At 41.5% G+C, this 26481-nt stretch overlaps 2 protein-coding genes across 4 annotated transcripts; both read right to left on the reverse strand.

The window, feature by feature from the left end:
• On the reverse strand, positions 1-7161 carry mapre3a (microtubule-associated protein, RP/EB family, member 3a; the record flags this gene model as incomplete). Of its 2 annotated transcripts, none has more annotated exons than XM_079529028.1 (6): positions 1-1453; positions 1676-1828; positions 4486-4622; positions 6267-6423; positions 6559-6704; positions 7041-7161. In XM_079529028.1, the coding sequence occupies 6 exons, from the start codon at positions 7159-7161 to the stop codon at positions 1385-1387; spliced, it is 783 nt and encodes a 260-aa protein (XP_079385154.1). In that variant the 3' UTR covers positions 1-1384. The 2 variants fall into 2 exon arrangements, with proteins under 2 accessions (XP_079385154.1, XP_079385153.1); XM_079529027.1 differs by having other exon boundaries at positions 6231-6423.
• On the reverse strand, positions 7074-24965 carry dpysl5a (dihydropyrimidinase like 5a). Of its 2 annotated transcripts, XM_079529025.1 has the most exons (14): positions 24826-24965; positions 22441-22723; positions 19038-19196; positions 18486-18665; positions 18256-18324; positions 17347-17391; positions 17177-17252; positions 16403-16559; positions 15586-15727; positions 14555-14697; positions 14075-14282; positions 13574-13742; positions 11957-12038; positions 7074-7170 (listed from the first exon to the last, which is right to left on the reverse strand). In XM_079529025.1, exons 2-14 carry the CDS (start codon positions 22699-22701, stop codon positions 7152-7154), a joined length of 1710 nt encoding a protein of 569 aa, XP_079385151.1. In that variant the 5' UTR covers positions 22702-22723; positions 24826-24965; the 3' UTR covers positions 7074-7151. The 2 variants fall into 2 exon arrangements, with proteins under 2 accessions (XP_079385151.1, XP_079385152.1); XM_079529026.1 differs by lacking the exon at positions 7074-7170 and having other exon boundaries at positions 10009-12038.
• Between the last annotated feature and the right edge of the window lie 1516 nt (positions 24966-26481).

Consider the following 26481-nt stretch of genomic DNA (forward strand, 5'->3'; position numbering starts at 1 on the left):
TGTATTTCACAACTGTTTATTTACTCAAAACTCAAAAGATGAGTGTTCTGCAAACATTTACACACGTTCAATGAAGGCGAGTGCAGATGACCAGTGGTCAGTCTTTGCAGTAAAAGTAAAATAGCAGGGGATAGACACTCCTGTAGATTAATTAGATGCTAATGACGACCAGCATCATTCTGAACTGGTCACGGACCCCTTCATTCTGACGTCCCTACTCTGTTAGCGTCTACTTATATACCCCTCAACTGGGCAACCCTTTAAATAAAAGTGTAAAGGTGATAAGTGGCAAAAAAAAAAAACTGCCAAGAAACGATTTGGCCTGTTTGGCATGTTAATTCAGTGTGAGAATTTGTGTGTTAGGAATAGGATAAACATTGTAATAACTACAATCTAAAAGCCACTTGTCAATGGCTTGACGGGGGGGCTTAAGTTATAGCCTCACATGACATAAGTGTATAATGGCCAAATAAATACAATGGCAGATAACTAGAATTGTCAAGTAAAGATCCCCACATAAAATACATTTGAAAAAATATGTCGCTCATTCACAGTCAATGCAATGTAACATTCTGATGCTCAGATATGTTGCTTGCTGATCAATCATGAAGAGTCAAAGAGCATTGATCATTTATGCATATGAGTAATTACATCACCGCAATTCCTTCAGTAATTTCATCAAATCAAATCTTTCATAAGAACAAAACCAAAAGCTCTATCGACTCGAACGCAAACCAAAAAGTTAATGTGGGCCATCAGTGTTTCATTTATGTACAGTAGATTTTGCACCAACATTTGCTACCAAGAGTTGCTAATCTAAATTAAATTAATTAAATTAAGTTGCATAAATAAGACATTATACTTTAAAATGTGAAATGTTTTCTTGCTTAGAGCTTAAAAGGCTGTGGAATATCTTGATTTAAACATGGGCGCAGTGCCTGTCTGTGCTCTTCAATAGAAGTCAAACATAACAGAAGAAAGGCAAATAAAGAAATGCGTGATGAGTGAAATCGCAATATATACAGGTTGAAATTCACCATATACAGTACCATAATAACCTCCATACCATTGTCTCGGTTTGGCTCATGCTGAAATAACTTGGATTATCAACATTATTTTATTGTCGTTGCTACAGTGCCTGTGTTGGGCGATGGGGGAGCAGCAAATGATATCGTTTGTTGTAGTGTATAGTACATAGACAGCCAGAGGGGGCAGAGAGGGGACAAACAGATATATGTATGAGGAAAAGAGAGCAAGAACAAGGGAGAAGTATATTTTAGACAGCGTGCAGAGAGAATGTTAAACAAATAAGGACAAAGGGGGAATGAGGGGTGGGGTGGTTGAGGTATGGATAAAGATCTACGGGAGAAGGATGGGAAGGGTTTCAGTATTCATCTTGGTCCAGATGGGCCTGCTCATCAAGCTCATCCTCCTCTGGGGGCGCAAACCCATCCTGAGGTAAAAAAAAAAAAACGGAAAGATTTAGTTCAACTTTTATCAAAAATAAATACAACTCTGTTCAATTGAATTCTCTGTGAAATCATCCATGGGCAGAAATGTGACATCTTGTTTCTATGTTTACTAGTAAGATTCTCTTAGTTCAGTTGAACATTTTAACACCTCATCCAGTCTAGTCACAGACGTCATCTTTGACAATTCATTACACAGTGCACACCTCTGTTGCGTAGAGAATGTCAATGATCTTGCTGAGTGGTGAGTTGGTGTCACTCTCGTGTTCCTGGCAGATGAGCTCAATGTCCCGTAGTTTGCTGAAGTAGAAGTCTCTCTCCTTTTCTAATCCATCCACTGTCAACTTCAACTCCATCAACTTAATAGAAACGTACAAAGACAAAGTGTAAAAGGAAGAGTTGGTATAAACCAGTTGAAAAACAAATTAAAATTAAAAACAATAATAAAAGTGGGAGAATGGGGTGGAATATTGTATATATTGTAAATTCACTGAACTAAGTGGAGCACTTTTCTCAATGTCTGGTCCGGGATCCACCAGGGTCCAAATGGGAGTGTACAAATGGATTATTTTTGAGCGGTGGCTCCGCTCCATTACGGAGCTATGTGTGTCCGTATGTATGTCTGTCTCTGTGTTTGTATGTCCGAGCACGGAATGCTGCAACACCTAAAGTGGCACAGAGTACACTACAGTACGAGCCCTGGGCCGTTCCTGGGGGTCTGGATGTTCCGGGGACCCCCACACGGACCCCCCGGGGACCCCCATACGTTAACTCCATCATTTCACGGCCGTTTCGGACGAGGGGCGGCTCCCTGGGCGTGTTCCTGGGGGTCTGGATGTTCCGGGGACCCCCGCACAGTAGAGTACAGACAGTTACTAGAAAAAGTGCCCCTCGGGGCACATGTCTCCACCAGGGCAGGTCAGGTTGTGGCCTCCTGGTGGCGCTATAATAGGCCAATGTGAAAAGGGATTGGATGATTTGAGGCATTTTGTTCCAAAAATGTGTTTTGCAAAAATCCACCTGTTGGTGGTGCTATAACAGGCCAATGTGAAAAGGGTGGGATATATTCCTCAGGCTAGTAGGAAAGTCCGTGAAAGATTTCACGTAAATTGCACGCTCCGTTCTGGCATTTTGTTCCAAAAATGTGTTTTGCAAAACTCCACCTGTTGGTGGCGCTAAAACAGGCCAATATGAAAAGGGTGGGATATATTCTTCAGGCTAGTAGGAAAGTCTGTGAAAGATTTCACGTAAATTGCACGCTCCGTTCATGATTTGAGGCTTTTTATATCGGACAGATCCGTCTTGAACTATAGATTGACTATAGAGATAGTGTGTAACGATTTGCGGGATTTTTGGACAGAATCTGGAGGAGTAATATCAAAAAATGTGTTTTTCAAAATTCGGCCTCCTGGTGGCGCTATAACAGCCCATTCTGGAAAATGTGGGTTCATCGTTGGCATCCAGGGAGTGTGTGTGCAAAATTTGGCATCTACCGGGTTAACGTTGCCGGAGATTAGCTGTACACGGACGGACGGACGGACACAAGCACACGCGGACGGACGGAGTGCAAAACATTCTCTCTCTCCATGCCTTCGGCCTGGTGGAGACAATTATAACAATAAATGTATAGTTGCACCGGTTGCACCAGTTCACACAGGTGTGATGTTTTCAATCTTTTAGACACTAAAAGATTTTTCTACACTGTAAAATCCTCATTGTTCATTTAACTCTCAGAGTTACAGACCTGTAAAGGTCCATATGCACCCCTGATGATTCCCAGATCGGGCATTGAGAAACGGTTAGAGGAAAGGTCATCGGGTCATCAAAACCAGTAGGGTTATAGCAATCTGCTCATTATAGTATAGGCATTATAGGGGTTAACATTAAACAAATTGCAAGAGAAACGCTTTCAACTTTTTTCTTTTCATAAATATGTTATAACGTCCTCAGAAATTCCAGTAGGGGAACATATTGAAAAATGCTAAAATAGGTGAGGGTACACCTATAATTCTGATTTAAAGGACAACTTTACATTCAGTAGATCCTGTGATCTTTTGTGGCCAGATGTAATTTCTTGGGGTCTAGTAGAACTATAGTAAATAATAAAAAAAGAAATCGCTATAAAATTGTGTAAAAGAAATACATATTTAGCCCCATGCTCGAACGCCCCCCTGTCAAAAAATCCCTAAAACGAAAGAAAGCAGCAAATGAAAAATAATGAACACTCATCTTTTACTTTCTCTAATAACAACCTAAAACATGAACCTTGGTTGAAAAAAACTAAAGTTGTCCATTAAGTAGCATGTGACAGGTTTTTCATGATTCTGAATCCATTCCATGCATTAGTTTTACACAAAAAACATTCCTTGGGCTAAAAATGGTGGCTATGGAGCCACTTGCCCATTTGTGATAACCATCACATTTTGTGATGATGAAACAAAAATAAGTTGAAAGCGTTTCTGTTGCAATTTGTTTGAGGTTAACCCCTTATTATCCATAGAATGCTAGATACTAATTAGATTGAGATTTTATGCGTTTTTGTCTGAAAATGGTGCTAGAGGTTACAGTATAATATCATGGGGTCCCTCAATGCCTCCAATGGTTAGAGTGCATCCACAACTCTCAGCAATATTATTTAGATAGTATGTTTATACAGATGCTAGAATGATGTTTACCTGCTATCCTAGTTACTTTGTAGCAATTCATTTCTTAACACTCTTATTTACTTGTTTTTGGCTGACTATGGTTCAGCTAATTTACTTACATTTTGCACTTTGTAAGTCACTCTAGATAAGAGCATATTAATGCCTAAATTGTAATTTACTACCTAAATTGTACATTTTGAGCTGTACTGTTTGCTAATTGAAAGTTTTGGGCTAATGGTGGCACAAGAGGCAAAGGCCATTTGTTGACGAGAAGAAGCACAGTTCTTCCTTTGAGTTTAAAGGCAAACTGCACAGATTAAAATATTATGTGTTGAACTTTTTAGTGTGGAGGCCTCCTCCCAATACCTTACCTGTTGATTTAGCTCCATGATCTCAGCATCACTGCCCCCATTTCTAGATAAAGTTGGGTTCTTCCTCACTGTGGTGTGTTGGACCCTCTGTGGTGCTGGCATGTTTTTGGGAACTGTGGGAGATGTCCTCTGTGGTCCTGGGGTGGTCAGATATTGTCAGCCATGTTTAGCATACGAGTGAATATAGAGAGTAACATAATGGAATTAAATTGACTTTGTAATAGTCATGGCAATGTATGTATGCAGCATTTTACTGCCAGCTAAAGTTGAAAGCATAGCAAAAATGTGTTGTGTCTTTGATATGGCGATTTAGTTTTTCCCCCAAAGTTGGACATTTCAGATTGTTCTGCATCAAAGCCTATATAAAAGGCACAACTCTGGGCAATCCATTGTCAAAGGCTAATCAGATCATTTGATTTAAACAGAATTGCATTATAGACAGGGAATATTATCAGAAAAATGCCCAATCTGAGAATAAATTCCTTACCAATAAAGTTCTTCACCAATGTGTTTGTAAAGGTGTCTAGCAACACATCTCACAAAGACTGAAATTCAGTTTCCTTATGAGAGTCTGTGACAGCTACTGAAAGTTATTTGCAATAAATATATGCAGGCAAAATTTACAATTTTTTATTCTGCTTTAAGTAGCATGTGAGGGGTCAAACTAGGGGTTTTTCATGATATGATTCTGAATTCATTGCAAACATTTGTTTTGAACGGAAAAACACTAATAACGGCCATAAACAGTAGCTGTCATCACATGTGATGAACTTGAAAAGTGGCTATGGCCGTTTTTAGCCCAAGGAGTGTTTTTCATGCAAAACAAATGTTTGCAATGGATTCAGAATCCTATCATGAAAAAACCTCTAATTTGACCCCTCACATGCTACTTAAAGCAGAATTAAGTGTTGAAAATGTTGCATGCATATATGTTATTATTAATGGTACCCCAACTTTCAGCAGCTGTCAGATTCCAGATTGTGAAAATGAATTTGTCTTTGTGAGATATGTTAACTAGTCACCTTTACAAACATATTGATGAAGAAATGTATTGGTAAGGAATTTATTTTCAGATTGTTTTAATATCCTCTGAATAATTAGTATCTGAAAAAATACATTAATAATAATAATAATAATAATAATAAATCATCAATGCTTTATAGTGTTTCAAAAACCATGCCAACACACTTTATCATTATTTTGTCAAATATTCTCTTTTCAACCAGACTGCTTGGCAGTAACAATGTCACACAGCAGGCTGAGCAGACACTAAATGAGATAATTCACTGTTGCAACCTTATGCCAAAGGCGAAGCAAAAAGAAAAGCTCTCACACAGACAGTGAAGCTTCAGTTTAAGAGTGAGACTTCACTGTTGCTAGTAAAATGAAACAACTGAATCATGTATCAGTCCAACACTCCAATCAAATTATGATTTGATTTAATTTAGTGGTTTTTGAGACATGGCAGATCACAGTCAATTGAGCAGGTATTTAAAACAACAGTGTGTTGTTTCATGAATTTTCATCAAATCTACTGCTGCATCCCACTAGTCATTGAGATGATTAGTGCAATCCCAGCAGTGACTCTACACAATATCATGTTGCTTGTCAGTGCTGGGCAGTGAGATGGGTCTAAATAGCAATCATTCTGTGAATCGTGCGCACACCACTTGCTTGGAGGGAGCGCTTTTGAGCCATCCAAAGCTCAGCAAGACCGTGCAGCAAAGGTCAAACCATTTGGTTACCTGGGTTTCTCTTTGGTCTGTGGATAAAGTGATCACCTGGATTGGGGGCAGGGGCCATATCCTGCCCCTGTCTGGCTAGTAGGGGGTCATACTCCTTGCCATCATAGTTTGCATCAAAGAACTTCTTGAACCATTGCACAAATTCAAAGTTGTCCTGGAACTTTCCTTTTACGAGTTTTTCTACAGGGATAATCTGCAAAAAATGAAGGTGATAGGAATACATTATGCTGATGTACAATAGGAAAGCTAAGAATACACTGTACACAAACTAATTAACACAGTATCATATGAATGATATATTTATATGAGACAAGAACAGGAATCTGACTTTATCAACACTCATCCTTTTGAAGGTTGCCTGAAGAACTTTGAAGTTATGAATGAACTCGTGTTCCAATTTGGCTTGATATTTGACCTTTTTCAGAAGAACACAACCTGGAAACAGCATGTCCATAAACTGGCAATATGCTGCTCCTGGAAACAAGGACATTCAAAGAAATCATTAACAGACCAAACAAAAGTAGCTTGTCACCATCAAACGCTGCTCCTGATTGAATGGTACATTTGAGAGTACATTTTGGCATAATTCTGTATTCGCCTGAAACTTACTTAACCCATTAAAACTGGGAAAGTATCTGTCATTTTAGATTTTAGTGTTGGCCATTAAAAAACAGCAGCGCATCACTTTGTGCCATGCTGCGAGCTTATAAATCTGCTATGTCTGACCATTTATGAAAAATCTTGAAAGTGTTTGAAAAATCTTGAATACTTTTCAATTACTCTGCCTCACGTCTTTTTAACAAGCCTCACCTGAACATAGCTGTTCAATCTTGGTGTAAGTGAGCTGCAAGGAGTCGTTGACCCATGCCAACATATCATGTCGACTTAGGTTGTCAATGGACACAGACGTGGCATACACATTCACTGCCATCCCCTATACCTGCAACACACACAGGATTGAAAATCTGTTATTTTCGCCAGGTGAAGCGGTCATCATACCATGAGGAAAAATGTATAGACAACTCTTTTCAGGGTCTATACAAGTGCAGTTGCTGACACAGCGCCCCTATAATGTATTTTGATAGACATATGCATGGATGCTTGATGTTCACATTGATTCACTAAAAATCAATCGCATTCAACCAAAATGTTGCAGATTTACCTCTTCATTGGCACAATGTGTGATAAAATATTTAAACATTTAGCAAATAATCAAGTTTACTAACTTGTAGTAACTTCACAGAGCAGTCACTGTCTGAGAAGCAATCAACATTTAATCTGTTGTATTTATGTGTTGTAGCTGTAATCCTAGATTCGATTTTAGTTCTTAATGCGCTTGTGAGGGGCACACATTGCACATCTGGGCTGGCTTTCCAGCCTGCTCTTTAGTAATGCCATTGCCTTCCATGGGTGTCAAAAATGGTCTTCTATCATCATATGTTCATTATCTTAGGCCTACTTCATATTGCCTGTGTGAGGTATGAAGACCTTTAGGGATTTATTCAGTCAAACGCAGTCGGAAGTGAGTGCAATAGGCTATAGGCCTAATCACAATTACAGCTTTTTGGTCCAATTTATATTAGACATATTATTCCAGCATTTAGTCATTAAGGCCTAATAATTGATATAACTACAAACCTATTCAGATTAAAGGTAATTATGGGCTGGGGAACAAATTATTCTATGAAGATGGTGATTGATTCTGATATTAACCTGCACATTTTATATTGAGACTGCACCTCCAGGATTAGAACTGCACTTTCCCATGAGGCATGCCTACAATTAGATGATTACCGGTATACACTTTCTGTCCTATAATTATAAACCTGTATATGAGGAATACTACATACCGGGTAATCTCAGCCACATTCCACCGCATAGGCTTCATGCAGTCCTACTAGACTATGGGTTACAATATATGGAATAGGATGGTTACAACCGTTGCACATGAAGCTACCGGCAATCATAAAGCCCTGTCCGACCGGGCCTTTAAAGGGCCGCGTGTACAATCATTGCAGCAATGTTTAACGTTTAAAGCAACATTTTAAAATCTGTCGGGAATCTTGCGGGGCCCTCGGGCCCTGCCATTGCAGGCAATGCATTTCCGAGAGAACAATAAATGTGCACATTTGTTGTGTGTCGCAACGTTGTTGCTATCCAAGCTGCCCCCTCTACAGGCCTCCGCGAATACCTCAGGACTGTCAATGCAAGCGAAATTATTCTCACTGGGTGGGAATAAAAGACCGGTTTCACCGCAAACACAGCCGCATGCATAGAGAGATTAGTGCAGAAAAGCAAAAGCAAAAAAATAATAATAATACAGAAGAAGGCTAATTTAGCGTGCTTGCATGATGCATCAATACTCACTGTATACTAGGGCTATCTCTGTTGTTATCACGCTGCCAGTAGTCAGTAATGTCAAAGCCCGTTGCTGTCGTTGCTAGCAGATCCTGCGCGCCGCGGTGCAGTGGTTGGTAACGGGCCACCCCCAGTCCCCCACCAGTGCACCACCACAGCCGCTCCGTCTGGGCTGCAACAACACAACGCCCCAATGCGCCTGCGCCCGACTCCATGCTGTTTAGAGGCTCATTATAAATAGGACTTTGGCCTATTCTAACCCGACACATGATGTGTCTGGTTGGTTTTTAGGCCTACCACCAATGAGTAATGTTTTGTAATAATAGGCTAGTGGTTCTCAAACATGTTCAAGTCAAGGGACACCCAAATTAATATGTATTTTTGCCACAGACCCCCACCTGTAAAGATTTTGTGCCAGGGACCCCATGCAAGATTTGTGTAGTTAAATCTAAATGTAAAAACAAACAAACAAAGATATGGAAAAGATATGGAAAAAATGATCTACAAGATGACAATGTGTTCTTTGTGATCACTGTGATCACTTTGTGATCTTGTGCCCAAAAGGTAGATGAAATGAAATGAAATGAAATGAAATCTATATTTACCCAGGGTATCTGGGCTAAGCTCAAGAACTTGTTTCCAGCCAGGCCCTGCTCATAGAACACATTTCATCGTAGTGGTTGATGCCTTGTTCAAGGGCATTTCAGCGGTGGTAATTTTAACGTGTCGGACGGCTGGTTCGAACTGGGAACCTTCCGGTATCTAGACCGCGCCGCTATCCGTTCGGCCACCGCTGCCACAGTAATCTGATCTGATCATGATCTACCAGATCACAATAGGCTGTGCAGGTACGGTAGACCACACCCCCAAAAATATATAATTTAAATATAAACAACACTATTTTTGACATCTGCCTGCACTTGAATTAAGCTGACTTGATTGATTGACATAAAAATGGGCTGTCAGCTCAAACCCAGAAAGCAATATTTTGTTTTTAAGAGTGTTGCACACAAACATCAATATAACATTACAAATAATTAACCCCCGCAATTAAGGACGCAAGCCAAGGACACTGGGGTGCACGGACCCCACTCTGAGAACTATGTGTTAGGCGTATACATCTACGGCATACGGCCAGTATTAACTATTAAGTTAATGATTTGTCTTTACAATATAGGCATTATAATATCGAAAAGATCTATAATCAACATTGAAACACTATATGCCAGGTCTACAAATAACCTGGTACTGTATCTGTCTACATAACATGCAATCTTAGTTACATTTTAGCCTTTGCATAAGCCTGCAAGGTCATCAGGGCTATAGGACAAGTGCTACAGCAAGCACTTTCGAAGTGAACTTCAAGCCAGGCCATTATAGATGATTATGGAGTCAAAGGTGATTCAATTTGGGATTTCATTGTGGTTTATTTGCACTCAATCATGTGATAAAGAGCTGCAAGAACAAATAAAAGATAGAATAACCAAACATGATAACACTTCATGCACTAACTAGATAATATACACAAGTGTGTTTTTGAGTTGATTTAATAATGTATTTTTATTGAGCCTATAGTTGCCATATCTGGCCAAATCCTAAAAAATCTCACGTCAGAACACACCTTATTATGGATTATTATTATTACAATGTCCAGGTGAAAGACCAAATGTTTAGGTATCATACAAAATATTTTTTTAACTTTTTAATTGTTTAATTGTTTGTAATTGTTAAATGTGTATTTCTAATTGTTGTGTGTATCTCATTGTTTGTATTCTTCCATTCTGTATGCCGTATGCAGTTTTCCATTGCTATACCTTGTGTATTATGCAGTACTACCCAGTAAACAATTTATGACAAAAACAAAAACAAAATCAAATACAATTACAAATTCATTCACAAACAAAAATCATCATAAAATCTAACAAACAATGATAGACGATACTAATTCTTAGATGCAGTGCTTTTTCTCTGAAGTTGCTTCCTGTTGTGGCACTGAGCTGTACGTGGCATATTATGAAGACATTCGATCCCCTAAAAACATGACATTTATTTATCTAAACTGTAAAAGTTGCAAAGAAACAACAGACCAAGAGGATCAATTTGCCCTCTGTATGCATCACAGTGGTGGTATAGGTTACATTGGAAAGTGCCAGGAGGTATAAGCACAACAGTCAGAGGGAACAATTCATTGTACCCATTTCAGTGCAAGACCAGAAGTACATAAAAATTGCTAAAAACAATGCTCTGTCTAAACAATATGACAGTTATCAACATGATCTATAATGCTGACTGGTCTATATGGTGGTACAGTTATATGTGCCTGGTGTGTGAGATGATTACTATGGTGAGATAAAGGCAGTTTGTGGTGATGTGCATTTTCCTTACAGTGGAAATGTACTACTGTATGAGTATTTTACCTTGGAATGCTGCATGATTCCAGTGTTTAAATTGTGAGTTATGGGCTATCTATGGCTGCCACCATAGGCTACTGTATGACTTTAAGTACAGTGTGTATTAGTAGTAGGCACACCATAGACTCATTAACATGTGGTGTGGTAATGAAGAATAATACTAGAATGTGTACAATGTTGTAAACATGTTTTGGAATGCTATTTTGAACAGGCTAAGTTACTGTACTTAGACATCATACGTATTTTATTTTATTTTGGAGTCTGTTTTGATAAAGATTGCTAAATACAATGTTTCGGAAGAGTTTACATAGTAGAATAAATAAATAGACATATAAAAAAAGAAATTCCAGCCTGTATTCAAATGTTTTTCATTAGCTGGTTAATTGTGACCTATGTTTTGTATTTACTAGTGATGCCATATTAAAATCATGTCAGTTCCTTTGTTGTGACTTCACTGACTTTATGACATTTATGATTTATTTCACAATGGCATTGCGTAGAAAGACTCCATTTGTGACACATTAAATCATGTAAAAAAGGCAGCTAAGTAGTACATGATACAAGTGCAAAGTCGTATTTAACAGTGAGGTAAAAACATCATAATGCAGAATCCAACTCGCTCTCATATCCCTAAAACTATTAGTAAGTTACAGCATACAGTATACTTTTACTAATTCTGATCCAGTGGCCAAATTAACTACCTGTTATCTGCTGCTGTCATTTGGTTAACATTCAACTGAAATGCGTTATGCTTATCCATTTAGTCAGTATTCTTGGCTAACACATACAGTAATACAGTATAATGTTCCACCGACCCTGCCCTAAACAACTGTGTTGAATCCAAAGTAAAAATGTGACCTTAAGCCCCCTCCTCAGGTTTTCTTGCTTGGCCTTTGTGACATTTCCTTCCGGCTTAGTGCTCTGCTTTGTGGAACCGCCATTGGTTACCATAGTTACCAGATGCCGCTGGACCTCCCCCCGGGAGGAGCCAGAATCCTAGCTGACGATCTCTTTGGAATCTTGTCGTCAAGTTGGGAGCCTGACAAATAATGTGTAATGGGACTGTGTTAGTCTTGCAATTTTCAAATGCTTCCGTCATATAGTCTGGAGCACGGAAGCTCTGATCATGAGTCAAATATAAAGCGGAAATATCTAATATATATATTAGATATTTTAAAATATGTTTTTGTGAACGGAAATGACAAACAGATTACTCAGATTTTGGGAGGTGTAGTTCCTAATCCTGACTATAGCATTCGGAGATCGTGGAATAGTTGTCTGGCTACACGAGACTACTTGCTTCCTAAAAGGTACCATCTCACCCCTACTGTTATCTAGAAGAGTCAACAGCACCAAAGCATGCAATAAAAACATAATGGTCTAATACGCACGCACGCACGCACGCACGCACGCACGCACGCACGCACGCACGCACGCACGCACGCACGCACGCACGCACGCACGCACGCACGCACGCACGCACACACACACACACACACACACACACACACACACACACACACACACACACACACACACACACTTTGTTATTATGCCGATTATCCATCCCTATAGGACAGAATACCTCTGTCCTATACTCTTTCCGTTCAACACACCCAATGACAGGTGCTGGCCTGGGCTCACGGCATCCCTGCACTCCCCCAATATACTATCAGAGAAGCCCCCACCCTCCAATCCTTCCAAACCGCTCTCAAAACCCACCTCTTCAATATTCAATATTATTATAAAATGATGATGGTGGCGACAACATTCAAATTCGCTAAATGTGTTTGCATAAACACTGCATTGTCGGATGATCCACGGTGGATTCAAACCCCTAGATGCTGTGGTGGTAGACAGGTATTTTACCCCTGTTTCACTTGAGTACAGTAGACCACTTAACAGTTTTAAATGTGCACAGTAGTCTTGCACAGCCAGACGATCAGAGATCTCCTCCTACTGATACAGTAGTAGTACATCTAGGCCAGGGCAATCTAAATTCAATGTATGAGCGTGCTAACAAACCTACGACCACTGCTTTGAAAGTCAATCCTGATACCAGCCCAATATTTGTATTTCTTTAATGTAGTTCCTTATTTATTTGACAGAAACAAGTACAAATGGGAAATGGGATTTTAAATGATTTGACAATAGAATAATACATATTGCACTAATAGATTAGTGCAGGAGTTTCTGTGTGGCAGCGGTGTGATGATTTTTGGGTGTCAGCTGTAAGCAGCAGTGACAACAAGAGTTGGCGCTCAGGTGCGACAGCTAACACCTACAAGCAATTGCTCTGATTGATACCAGGTTTGTAAGAGGCTTGCAGACCTACGCTGATAAGCTCCTGCTAGAGACTGTTGTGAAAAGATCAGCTATTAAAGCCTTGGTTTTTAGTTTACCTTTTGTTGAAAGGACTCCAAAATGTATTGTAAACAACATGTTGACTGTCAGTGGATATTAGGACATGGGGAGCTTCTGGCTATGTATTACGCCTTACCAGAAAGACTAAAGGTATTAGTAGACTATAGATATTAGGACATGGGGAGCTTCTGGCTATGCATTACGCCTTACCAGAAAGACTAAAGCTGGACTCATGGAGGTCTCTCACCCCCCCATGCCTGGTACAGGGGCGTGTGGGTGTGTCCAGGTCTGAAGCCCCAAAGTCCTTCTTTCCTGAGTTGGTCACTGCAACAACATCACCTGTGTAGGGCTCTCGTTCCACAGCTTTTACAGCCTGGCTCTGTATGGATGGATCACACGCATGTACAGAGGTGAGTGACACACACACGCACGCACGCACGCACGCACACACGCACACACACACACACACACACACACACACACACACACACACACACACACACACACACACACACACACACACACACACACACACACACACACACACACACACACACACACACACACACCATAAATTATGAGGGCATCATCCACCTAATGTGTATATTATTTACAACATACCGTAAATGTGTCTGTATTCACTAAGGATGCCTCTGCACTACCCAATACCTTTTAAGTTTGAGCATCGCAGATTTATATCTGTTAATGTACCTTTTCCCTCTGGACCATCTTCTTGTAAAGGTAGTCTGGGAAAGTTCTGAGTGGGTAGAATTTTCCGGAGCCCTCTGCACATGTGAACATGCCATTTTCATAAACCAGACGGCCACGGCTAATGGTAACCAGGGGTACACCATGGCAACGAAGTCCTTCATACAGATTAATATCTCCCCCTTGGAACTGGTTTTCCACAGAGATGGTCCTGTAGAGAACATGCAGGATTAAATTAGATAACGAAAGTAAAAAGTAAGACTAAAACCGTATGTATAGGCCAATAGTAAAAATATGTAATATATTGGAATTTAAAAGCTATAAGGAATCTCTAAAACTGGTACAAAATATATTACACTTTTCACTGAAGTGTGTCACTGTACAGTGTACACAAGCATTACCAAACATTAACAGGAGGCATGATATATGATAGATCAGCAGAGAGACAAGATTGTCGATTCAGGGATGGATAGGGTTCCATACTTAGATCCCTCGGGATCCCAGACCACCACATCAGCGTCTGCCCCGGGAATTATCCTGCCCTTCCTGGGGTATAGGTTGTAGATCTTTGCTGCGTTCGAGCTGGTGACTGCTACAAAACGGTTCTCATCCATCTTGCCTCCGACCTAGGGCACATGACAAGCACATAATACTTAATAAGCTGAGACTGGCTCCTTTGGTTTGCGCATGAAGATTTCGGGACGACCGATTTTGTTTAAGAAAAAATGTTGTTGTTTTTATTATGCACAGTAGCAAGATGGGAGGGAATAAGAGATGGAGGAACACACCAGAGCAACCACGAGCTGGATTTGAACACATGATACCAAGGTCTGTGGATAAACGGTGCACAAATAATTGGCTGAGGGCCTACAGTAGGTGGCCCCAAGGGATTCTTATCCTAACACAGCAATAGAGACAACTAGAAAAGCGCAGATCCTCGCCAGGCCAGGTTGCCTATACCCAATGCTGTCAGTCAGTGCAGAGATTTAGCATGTGTGGTGCCCGCTCCATAGCAGGCGCCACATATGGTAAATCTCTGCACCCCACGAATGTCATAAGTGCAATCACTTTTTGCTAAATGGGACGCTGCATTCGTGATTGGAGCCATTTTGTGTGAAACGGGCCCCTCCTGCAAACAATTGTAGCCAATCAGAAAGAAATGTGAAAATTGGACAGATAACTCTGTATGAGTAGTAGCAAAAAGTATGTTTTGAAGGAAACGCAAAATCTCCCAAGTGTAAATTGTAGAGCCTATTATGTGGAGTGGCGTCATGAGCCACGGAATCTGGGGAAACTAAATTTGATTGTGCGTCCGGTCCTACAGTTAAAGGCCAAATGGTGAAGTGATACATTACCATGGCCGATTTGAATGTCGAGGCGATGTTCTTCCTTGGAACTGCGGACATGCATTTTGCAAGGCATTTTGTATGCACCCTAACCATTCAGCTATGTTGGATATCTTTGGAGGAGTTAGTTTCCTCACAAGCAAAGGAGAACAAAGGGTTTACACATACCACTCCTCTCTCCCAGATGACGCTCATGCGGTCCTGGATGCCTGGGAGTCCATGGGGGATCTTTGTGAAGTCGTCCTTGCCCATGGACTTCTGTTTTATGGTGAAGGGCCGGTGGTCAGACGCCACAACATTTAGGGTGTCACTGTTGAGAGAGGAGGGGTGAGAGACTGGGATGTTCGGCGTAACGATGTGTGCTGTACGATATTACACACCCTGAAGAAGGCATTTTGTGCCAAAACGTTGGTCATCATAAAATAACGTTTTTTGCATTGTGACTATACGATTTGTGCGACCTCTCTTTCTTTTTAAAGTTTATCTCCCGTGGTCAGCACCTCCCCACTATTGGTGTGCGCTCCTACCTCTTTGTTTGTTCTATACGGTATTACAAACACATTTTAGCCATTTAGATGTTTTTATACAGCGATTTAAGTACAACAGTGAAACAGACCATGAATTCACACCAATGAATTGAAACGATGAGATTAAAAAACAATGTGCCCGCACACAGTAGAAATACAAAAATTATCATGTGGCAACTGGCAATATCATGCTGAGCAGAAAAAAGAGACATCTGTGAGCTAGAAGCTACATAAAAAATCACACCCGTGTGAACTGAGTGGTGCAAGGTCTTATATAACCTGATCAGCTGTGGTCTGACGTAATGTCAGTGACCATAGTAACCATGCTCATTTTTTTGGGCACAAACACACACGGGTACACGGGTAAAAAAAGCCAGTTGTTGGAGTGGTTTGCACCACTCAAAAATGTACTAGTTGCTCATGTATGACATGTTCTGTTATCTGTGCCTTTGACTTACCTTCCTAGCAAGCTCATTAGATAATTTGGTGTGTTTGGATCTATGCGGAGGGGAGGCACCGTAACATAGGCAGCAGCGTGGGCCCAGTCCTGATGATAGTACTGTAGACCGTTCAGCACAGCATGCGCTGTGGTTGTTTCCCCATGGACAACCTTACCTGTCGATAGATCACAGCACATGATACAATTATGCTAGAAATACATGATGTCGGTGACCAGTGCATAGATGGTGCAAATCAAGTGACACCTGCTTAATATCTAAATAAACAATTATTTTACGACGAATTAGTGGCGTCTCGATTGGGGCCAGATCATGTCAAAGACTAGTCAGATCTGGCCCAGAATATCACCTGATTTCAACCAACATAAATTCTGCCCACTAAGACGGACGTCCCTGGATGAATCAGAGAGCACGACCGAGGCCAGATCAGCTTAAGTCATATCATAACTAGTCAAATCTGGCCCAGAATAAGCTATATTATTTCAACTGGTGAAGACGTCCTGGAAATTACGTAAAGATCATCCCCATATGGGCTGTGATCTGGCCTAGTCCTGAACGTCACCGGAGGTCATCATAACGTCATGATGATGACATTTGGCTTGCTGGGTTAAATTACTACCTGTTAAATTAATCTAAATCACATTCAAAAGTGTTTTTTACTATCCAAGGCAAGACAACATGATGTTTCAGCAATAATTCTGTAAAAGTATCCATTGATATCTCAGTGTGGAATGACATTCTTCACATGGAAATAGTTAAATACATTCGCCTTACCCTGCATCTTGGCCGTGGCCACAACATCTCCAGCAGACATACTGGACACATTAACAAGGTAAATGGGAGAATGGGCCTAAAATGAAAAGTACATATCATAAATTGTAGGGATATGTTACGCTTTGTCTTTTATTATGTGCTTCTATTAATGTGCTAGAGATTGTTCTCACCCTGTTGGCAATGGTAATTGCCCTGTGGGCTGCCTCTGCTTCCAGCTGTTAAAGGAAAGAACATTGATGTGATCATGCAGCATATCGGGTGGTCTATTGAGTTTGCTGACATCTAAAGCAGAGGTTCCCAACCACTGGTACTAGTACCCTCTGGTGGTAATTGAGCCCCCCTCTGGTGGTACACAGAGGAGTCGCCCAAAAAAAGAAAAGTGGAATGAAATATTTATATTACTACAGTTAGTTATTCTGACCAAGCAATTGGTTGAAATAGGCTATGACATGAAATGAAATGAGCATGACAGCACACCTAGCCGTTAATAGAATATTTGAGAACGGATTAATCATTAGAATTATCACCAGTTGTGCTGATTACTGATTACACAGAGTTTTGTCAGAGCAGCATTATTGGATTAAGAATGGAACAAAAAGGGCAGGTATACGCTCCTGTATTTTAACATCAGTTATTATGTTCGTACTTGGAGAGCCAAATATTTTCTGAGGTGGTACTTCAGTATAAAAAGGTTGGGAACCAATGATCTAAAGGAAAAGTCATCAGGAGTTAGATTGACCTTGGTACAGTATTAATGCAAGAAACACAGCTCCAGCTATTAATAATGTTAGGTGTTGACGTACGTGTATTAGGTCTAGACAATGTATTTCTAATTTTCTATCCCACGTTTCTTTCTCTTTTCTCTTTTGCGCTCACACTGCCTCTATCCTCTCTTCTCGCAGAATACTACAAAATACAAAGACTTTTTTTTACACCAAAACCTGTGACGTGACAATAAACATTTAGATGCCTGCAAACTCTCTAAAGTTACCTTTAGTTCACCTTAAAGTAGATGCTGAATCTGGTTAGAAATTGCAGTAAAAGTCTTGATAATCACAAAGAATCTAAACATGTCTCACCTCTTCAGGTCTACTGATTTCAATGCCCTCTGGACCGCTGATTCCTAAGTCCAATGCTTCCTTTGCACCCTGGAAATATGGAACGTCAGAACAGGTTTAGCTGGAGATCTAAGGGTTTGAGGTCAGGTGCGTGCGTGCGTGCGTGCGTGCGTGCGTGCGTGCGTGCGTGCGTGCGTGCGTGCGTGTGTTTAAATGGGGGATCGTCCTTTAATTGAATTATTGCTACTCACCTCCGCCACCAGTTCTCCGTTTTCAGCATGAACCCTGGCTATGGCTCCAATGTCTTTACAGTTTTGGAGCACCTGGTAGAGTTCACTGTCCCGCAGCATGTATGTATCCTTATAGGCCATGTACATCTGGAAAGAATTCACTCCCTTCTCTCTCACCAGCTTCTCCATCTCAGCCCGCACCTGCAAGATCAGAATGTGAATGAGTAATACAATCCACTTCCCTCAGTTAGCACTGCACTGTAATGTCAGAACAAGTGCCTAACAGCAGAGAGGAAAGTGGATGCAATATATGGCAGCGTGTGTGTGTGTGTGTGTGTGTGTGTGTGTGTGTGTGTGTGTGTGTGTGTGTGTGTGTGTGTGTGTGTGTGTGTGTGTGTGTGTGTGTGTGTGTGTGTGTGTGTAATGTCACAATATAGAATTTGAATTCTGTACTGTAGGATCCTGTCCATTTGTGTACACTCACACTCAGGGTTTTACTGTATGAGTTCTGATTTTTGTTTCTAGACAGACATCTATGATAGGTCTGATGGGGGATGTGTGGTGTGACAATACCTTGGGTCCCCACCAAGTAACTCCCACATGCAGAGCGTAGTCACAGCAGGCTTTAGGGTCAGCCATGCTGCGGCACTTGTCGTACGCATCCAGCAAAGACTCATTCTTCTCTGGTAGCACATGTCCTATCACCATAGTGGTACCACCAGCCAGAGCAGCCTTGAGGAAACACACACAAACAGTAATATTCAGACATTTGGGCACATAACGGTGTGTCTGCTATTGTCTTAGTTCACGTTTGTTTGAAAATGTCAATTAATTTATGCAGCCTGTGATGTCAGTCATCTACAGTAGGATCATGTCAGTCATCATCTATAAACATATCAATGATGTATGAATCCAAATTTGAGGGCGCAGTGGCTCAGGAGGTAGAGCGGCTGCTTGGGAACCGGAAGGTTCCCAGTTCAATCCCGTGCTCCCACAGAGTTACTGTTGAAGTGTCCTTGAGCAAGACACTGAACCCCTAATTGCTCCCAATGAGCAGGTTGGTGCCTTGCATGGTTTCCTCCGCCATCGGTGTATGAATGTGTGTGTGAATGGGTGAATGTAATGCACAATCATCGTAAAGCACCTTGATAAAGGCGTAATATAAATGCACCATTTACCATTTATAACTGCATTATAATGCATTATAAATGTGTTGTATACTATTGTAAATTTGAAAGTGGTTGTATTAAAATTGTCGAACCGGTGGTTAGGAGCTACTTCCTATTGGTGTATAATCAAGAGTCAAGACACTTTTATAGCCACAATCATCTACTCCCACCAACTACAGTATATCTTAATAACCCAATCAGTGCTCAGAAATAATTACAAATGCGAGGACAAACTATTTTGTGTCTAAGTGCATGCTTCACTGAGCATCTGTCAGCTGACCCTAGAGAGTAGAGTAGTGTCTAGGGGTGGGGGTGGGGGGGGGGGGGGGGGGTTGTCTGAGAACTATTGTTTCCTAGCACAATTGCGTTAAGTGAAAAAAAGGCTTTGCAGCAGCCCCCCTGTAGCCATGGAAACCGAAGCCGGTCCGTATTTGTCTCCGGACTTGGTCGAATATGCAGGGGGATTGTAGGGGGAGAGGGGCAGGGTAGAGCGAGGGATGAGGGGCGGGGAGAGGTAGAGAATAGTAACCCTCTGTTTGAAGCAGTGTATGCCAGCCCTCATTCCAGTGAATAGGCCCTCCTGACGTGTTTCTCTTGACATAAATACTATATGCTGCTCCCAGCTTTTATCATTTCTGAGTGCTACAGTACAGAACCATGACTCACCATTGTGGCTCTGAAGAATAATGGGGGTATAGCCCTTGTAAGTCACCATGCTGACTCTACTTGTCTGGAAGCGTTATTGCCTTGTATTTATACTGCTAGCTAGCATCGAGAGCAAATTACAACATCATGCTGACATAGGAATGTTTTCTGTTGTGCATTTTGTTGAGAATATTGTTGGCCTCAAAGAATGCAATTCTTTGAGGCCAATTTTGTGTGAATACAGTATATTCATGCATCAGTACCCTGAGAAGACTGTTAATTTATACCAAAATAATACACCTTGGGTTGCAAAATACCTGAAGGAGCTTCTCATTGAAAAGAAGAAGGCCTTCAGGAGGGAGACAAATGGGGCTATAGATGGGTACAGAGAGAGCTGTAGTTAAGGACAAGGACTGCTACAGGAGGAAAGTACGAAACTGGGGCTGTTACTAAGGACAGGGTGAGGAGGAGTGATCTGGGGAAATTACATAGGTGGACATCCTTAGGGGTACACCAAAGTATCCCCAGGACTGGGCCCTAAAACCTTTTGATATGAACCTGAGACTGGAGAGTGGACCATCGCTGGAAAACATCCTGTCTGGCTCCAGTGTCAAAGAAGGAAAGGCCCAGCCCAGGCCTAGCGGTCCGGGCGCCTAGGCTGGTAATCCAGCCTGACAGCGTGTCGCGGGTTCGACTCCCGATCCCGACGATCTTTGCTGCGTGTCACCCCACCATCACTCATCTGATGACTCATGAAGCCTTCTCTTGAACCACTGTAAATTACTTATCAGCCTCAGTGCTGCTGATGGTCCCATCTGCAATGGGCCAACTCCCATCTGGATGGGGCGGGCACACCGTGACTATTGTCTTAAAATTCTCTCACCAATACTATCTAGCCATTTCTGATTGGGGAGATGTTGAGGCAGGGACGAATAGTTTTCATAATCCTCATGGGGGCCCGACTTTCCTTCGTCCACATTGCGGTTATGTTAATTATTATGCTGTATAGAAGAGACCGGTAAACTGCTCCGGATTCAATGGAAAGCTGTAGTACACATGGCCGGCCTGTAGATGGCCACCAAAAAAAAGAAAAGCTTATTCTAAGAGTATAATATGGGAGAGAATTGATATATAAATATAATGCACTCGTCTCTCTCTCTCTCTCTCTGATCATCTTAAAGCTCACAAGGGTGGCATGATCATTGTGAACTTATGAGTTTGACTTTGGAGATTGAATATATATTCGCTGGTGCGCAACACCTCTGAATGTCAGATAATTGCTCGTTTAGATTGATTACACCTGCTGCAGCACAGCGCTAATCATTGCACATAGGCTATACAAAAGTATAAAAAGAGGAACGGTGGCTGTGCTGCCTAACTTGTATAGCCTATATACTAATCTACTAAGAAGCAGAGTACCCTTACCTACCTGGCAGGTTAAGCACCCAGATTAACATTTAAATGCCTGATCTGCATGTGTACAAGGGGACAGGTAACGCGGTCCACCCCCCGCCCCGGACAGTGAGGAAAACGGATGTGTTAAGGTGTCAGACTTGGATGGTTAGAGCGGCGCGATTACAAACAAAGTCAATGCAAGCGAGAATTGCGCGAACGGGCGCGACCTGATGCGGCACAAACGGGACGAACCGAGGCGAATATATATTCAGGTCCAATTCCTCATGGGGGCCGAGATCCCTGGTCCAATTCCTCATGGGGGCCCTGGCCCCCCGGCCCCCACAGACTCTACGTCACTGTGTTGAGGAACACATGGATATGAAAACCAGCACGGTGTGGTGGATCACAGACTGCCTGATGAACACCTGTAGCTGTACGGCTATAGAGTTATGTGTCAGAAGAATGAGGGGAGAATACTCCCATTTGTTGTAAGTTATGCCTGTCCAGTATATGTATAAAGTACTATAATGAGCTACAGAAGTTAGAACGGGATTTGGCAACATGTGTGATTGATTGTGGTGGCCTGTTCTCTTGATGGCTCTCAATAAAGCAAATTTGCATCAACATACAAGATCTCCAACATGTTTCCTATCATTGTGCTGCTGTAGTATTGTTTTCATAAGACATGAAATGTTAATTTTCAGGTATTTCCGGGTCCTTTTCTCATTCCTATCTCTTTACTTCCCTTCCAGCCAGGACCTCCATACCTTGGTGCCGCTGTAGTAGTCATCCGCTGTGGTTGCATTCATGAAGGTCTCTTCGAGGTGCACACTGGTATCGATGCCGCCTGGCATGACCAGTTTACCTGAGGCGTCGATCACCTTGGCCCCGCCCGGGATCATCATGTCCTTCCCCACCATCTGGATGATTCCGTTCTCGATGTAAACGTCAGCCTCCAGGGTGCAGTCATCGTTCACCACCTTACCACCCTTTATCAGAATCCGACTCGTTGCTGTGTTAGAAGACATGTTGGCTGTGCTGGCTGTAGCTCTGGAAGAGACAAATACAGGTACCGTAAGTAAGCTGTATTATTGATTAATTTTTTGTTATGTGTCTGTTGAATGCCAGTACGGATGCACAATTGATCCTGTGTGGTTGCATCGGTTTTATTTCTTTTCACCATTTTGTTTAATCAGCAATATAATATTACAATTTAGGCATTTAGCAGATGCTCTTAATCCAGAACGATTTACAGTAACTACAGTAAGCATATTAAAACATTTAATTTCAGGAGACACACTGTAGTTGAAGATACATAGGCTACTGCTACTGTATTGATTTAAAATTAATATATAAGATACAAAAAGTGTAATAAAACAATTATATTCCACGAATCATCAAACATTATTATTCATTCTCAATAATAGCCTAATGGTCATCACAATATTTTGCTAAATAAAATGGATTATTATTTCAGACAAAATCTGGCATGCAGCACTATGCGTCGTAGTCTTATAGCACTTAGAATATCCAAATATCCCCATCACTGTACACTCACTATCACAAAATAAATAAACAAAACACTATGACAAGGATAAAAAAACCAAAACAGATATTTGCTATTAACTTCACAAAATGAACAGCTGAACATTCAGCTGAAAACACAACTATAAAAAACAACTTTTACTGTACCTCATTTTGACTGGCTGCTATAAGCCTAGCTGACAGAATGGTCAATGAATGATATTGCTCTGTGTTTGGCATGGCCAGTCAGTCAGGCTGTGTAAGTGACATCAGCTACAAGACTGTGTCAGTCACTGCCTGTGACCTACAGTACATCACAATAGGCAGTGATGGAGTGGTAGCCAGTGGTAGCTACAGTACATAGTCTACTTGCTAACTAACTATGTATGTATACAGTATGTGTGTACTATTCTATTACCAATGCCATGCAGCTATACCAGAATAAAAATGATGTTCTGTCAGAAGAGTCTTTAAAGCTATTAAGATATTATCCAATCCTCCTCCCACTCCCCTTTGTCTATAAGTGTGTGTGTGTGTGTGTGTGTGTGTGTGTGTGTGTGTGTGTGTGTGTGTGTGTGTGTGTGTGTGTGTGTGTGTGTGTGTGTGTGTGTGTGTGTGTGTGTGCGTGTGCATGTGTCGACCTGCATGCATGTGTGTCTATAGACTATGCTGTCCGGTGTGAGTATGCACGCATAGACGGTGTGGATGGTGGGTGCGGCAACTTTACCGCATGGACTCCATAGATTTAGATTTCATTTGGAAGCAGATGACATGGAAATGAGCTCATTTGTCCACAGGCGTCTTTAAACACTAATTGGCAATGGTTACATTACACATGCACGATGCAGGGATGGTCGCCTCTTTCCTAAATTATGAATATAGCTAGAGAAAACACATCTTAAAAAAACTAGTTATCTTCTCATTTTTACAGATAGCCACATTGAAAGTACTAAAAGCAGCCAAGCAATTCAAATGAAATGGCTTTATCTACTTTATATAGTGTTTCCAATTCAGTTAAATGTGATTAGCATTTTGGTAACACAATATCAAACATGTCTGCACCTTTCAGTGCTTTACATTATTGCCTAAAAATGAATTCATAGAAAACGAAAATAGGATTTCAAGACAATGCAGATTTGCATTTCATATTCTCTTTAAAGGGCGCTGGCGCTGTGGGCATTTTACTGAACCGGGATTAAAGCAATAAGGTGACACTTTCACACATTATGACTTGACACAAAGAACCCGGTCTCCATCCTGCATACTGTTCGTTACCGACCTAGAAACCGCGTTTCAAACAGCTGTGCTCTCTCCTCCCTCCTCTACTAAAGATCATGTTGCTTGGCACAAAGCAGCCTTACAATTCTACATCTCCCCTGCTCTCTCAAGTGGTCCAGATTGCACTTGAGGTGATCGATATACCAAAAATGATGTCAGGAACAGTAGGCTTAGGATGTAGGCTACCAATCAAGGGGCATGTAGCCACCCAGCACCCAGACATGCAGCTATATGGGTAACAAAGTGTCCAGATCGCTCCCTGCAACTAAACATCTCCGCTGTATGTAGGCTAGGCTAAAACCAAGCTAGACTTAACACTACCTGCTAGAATAATTCCGGGTACCACATACCTGTTCTATGGGCCTATACCGCTCCAGGCGTCTTTATGGTTACTTTGTGTGACAATCACAGCATGCTACAGAATCCGTATAGCACGTACAAGGATACACAGCAGATGCCTCCGTGCTGGGACCAGAAGCCGATCGCAGCATCCCAAAGCTGCAAGACGGAGAGAGATGCTCCAATCACCAGCATCTAAAGCCGGCTGCTGTGGCCAGAGAAACCAATTGCCTTGGAGTTAGGGCGTGCCCACTGAGAGGCTGTTCCACTGTTAGAGAAAGTGGGTGTGAACTGGGAGGAATAACATAATGAGGGTGTGTAATAAATCATTTTTAATCTATTTTGAATGTGATATATTATAATTATGTACATTTGTATTCATTAAAACAGCATTATGTCCTATAGCCTATATATGGGATAGCTACAGGCTTCGCTTGACCATTAATGATGAGAGAAATAACAAACAAACAATTACGATTCTAGATTAGGCTAAATGTAATTAATTATATAAATGTATAAGTTAGCGTGCTCTTTCTTAATGAATGCCTGGTGTATGCCCGACTCTGTAGGATCATCTTAACATCTTTGATCCAGTGCTTTGATAATAGAAGCTGCAGGGAACCACCCTTTTTTCCATCTCTCTCTACAGTGTGTGTGTGTGTGTGTGTGTGTGTGTGTGTGGGGGGGGGGGGGGGGGGGGGGGGGGGTGAGTCCGGGGAGACTCTGAAATCTGACTGGGGGTATAAGATTCATGCATGGGTTATTGAGTCTAATGATCATTACAATGTCTTGATGTGAAAGAAATTATTTCAAAAGATGGAGAAAACAATCAAAATCTGTTGTATGGCACATGGACTACCAAGAAAATAAAAACATGGCACAAAAAGGTTTCCGATCCCTGCCGTAGAGTAGGCCTACAGTATGTCCCTTGCTCGAGGGCATGTCCACCGTCCACTTTGACAGCCACAAGGTTTAGGACTAAAGAACATTTCTAACCTTCTGCTACGTTATGAAACATCCTGACCTCTTAGGTCGTATCGCCTGAGACAGGACTGTAATCTGTATCCAGAATCATAACCAAGGTGGAGAATCAGCATTTAGTTTTCAATTCATGCACCACTATCTGGAACAAACTCCAAGTTGTGGTCATTACATTTGCAGATGACATGACAATTATACATGATAGCCAAGCCTTATCCCTGCATGGCAGAGACAGCCTAATAGGATACAGGCCAATGGTGCCAGAAGAAAACCATCTCTTTCAACACTGACAATACCAAGGAGCTGATGGCGGATTACAAGAAGAGTGGAGGAAGGTTGGACCCCATCGACATCAATGTGTCAACTGTAGAATTTGCTGCTCAATTCCCTCCGCTTTCACACAGACACAGTACACACTGGTACTGTCAAAAAGGGCAAAGGCAACACGTTTTCACCTCAGGCGGCTGAAGAGGTTAGGCATGAGGCACAGGATCCTATAAAGACCTTCTACAGAGGCACCACAAGAACATAACTGGCCTCGGTACTGCACTTCCCTCAACTGCAAAGCGCTGCAGAGACAATGCAGAGGATCAGTGGATGTGAGCTTCTTTTTTTGCTAATTAGTGTGATTGCCTGTAGGGCAACCGGACTATAGTAATTGCCCGACTTCCTTCTTTTATTATTAT

Source organism: Electrona antarctica, assembly GCF_951216825.1.
Source record: "Electrona antarctica genome assembly, chromosome: 18".
NCBI lineage: Eukaryota > Metazoa > Chordata > Actinopteri > Myctophiformes > Myctophidae > Electrona > Electrona antarctica.

What these genes read in the sequence shown, in the direction of transcription:
- dpysl5a (XM_079529025.1), bottom strand. Translation starts at nt 22,701, where the DNA reads ATGTCTTCTAACACAGCAACGAGTCGGATTCTGATAAAGGGTGGTAAG. An exon ending in TGGGATCCCGAGGGATCTAA is followed by an intron (nt 14,283 to 14,554) that starts GTATGGAACCCT and finishes TGTTCTCTACAG; the next exon opens with GACCATCTCTGTGGAAAACC. An exon ending in GTCCAGCTTTAGTCTTTCTG is followed by an intron (nt 12,039 to 13,573) that starts GTAAGGCGTAAT and finishes ATTATTTGTCAG; the next exon opens with GCTCCCAACTTGACGACAAG.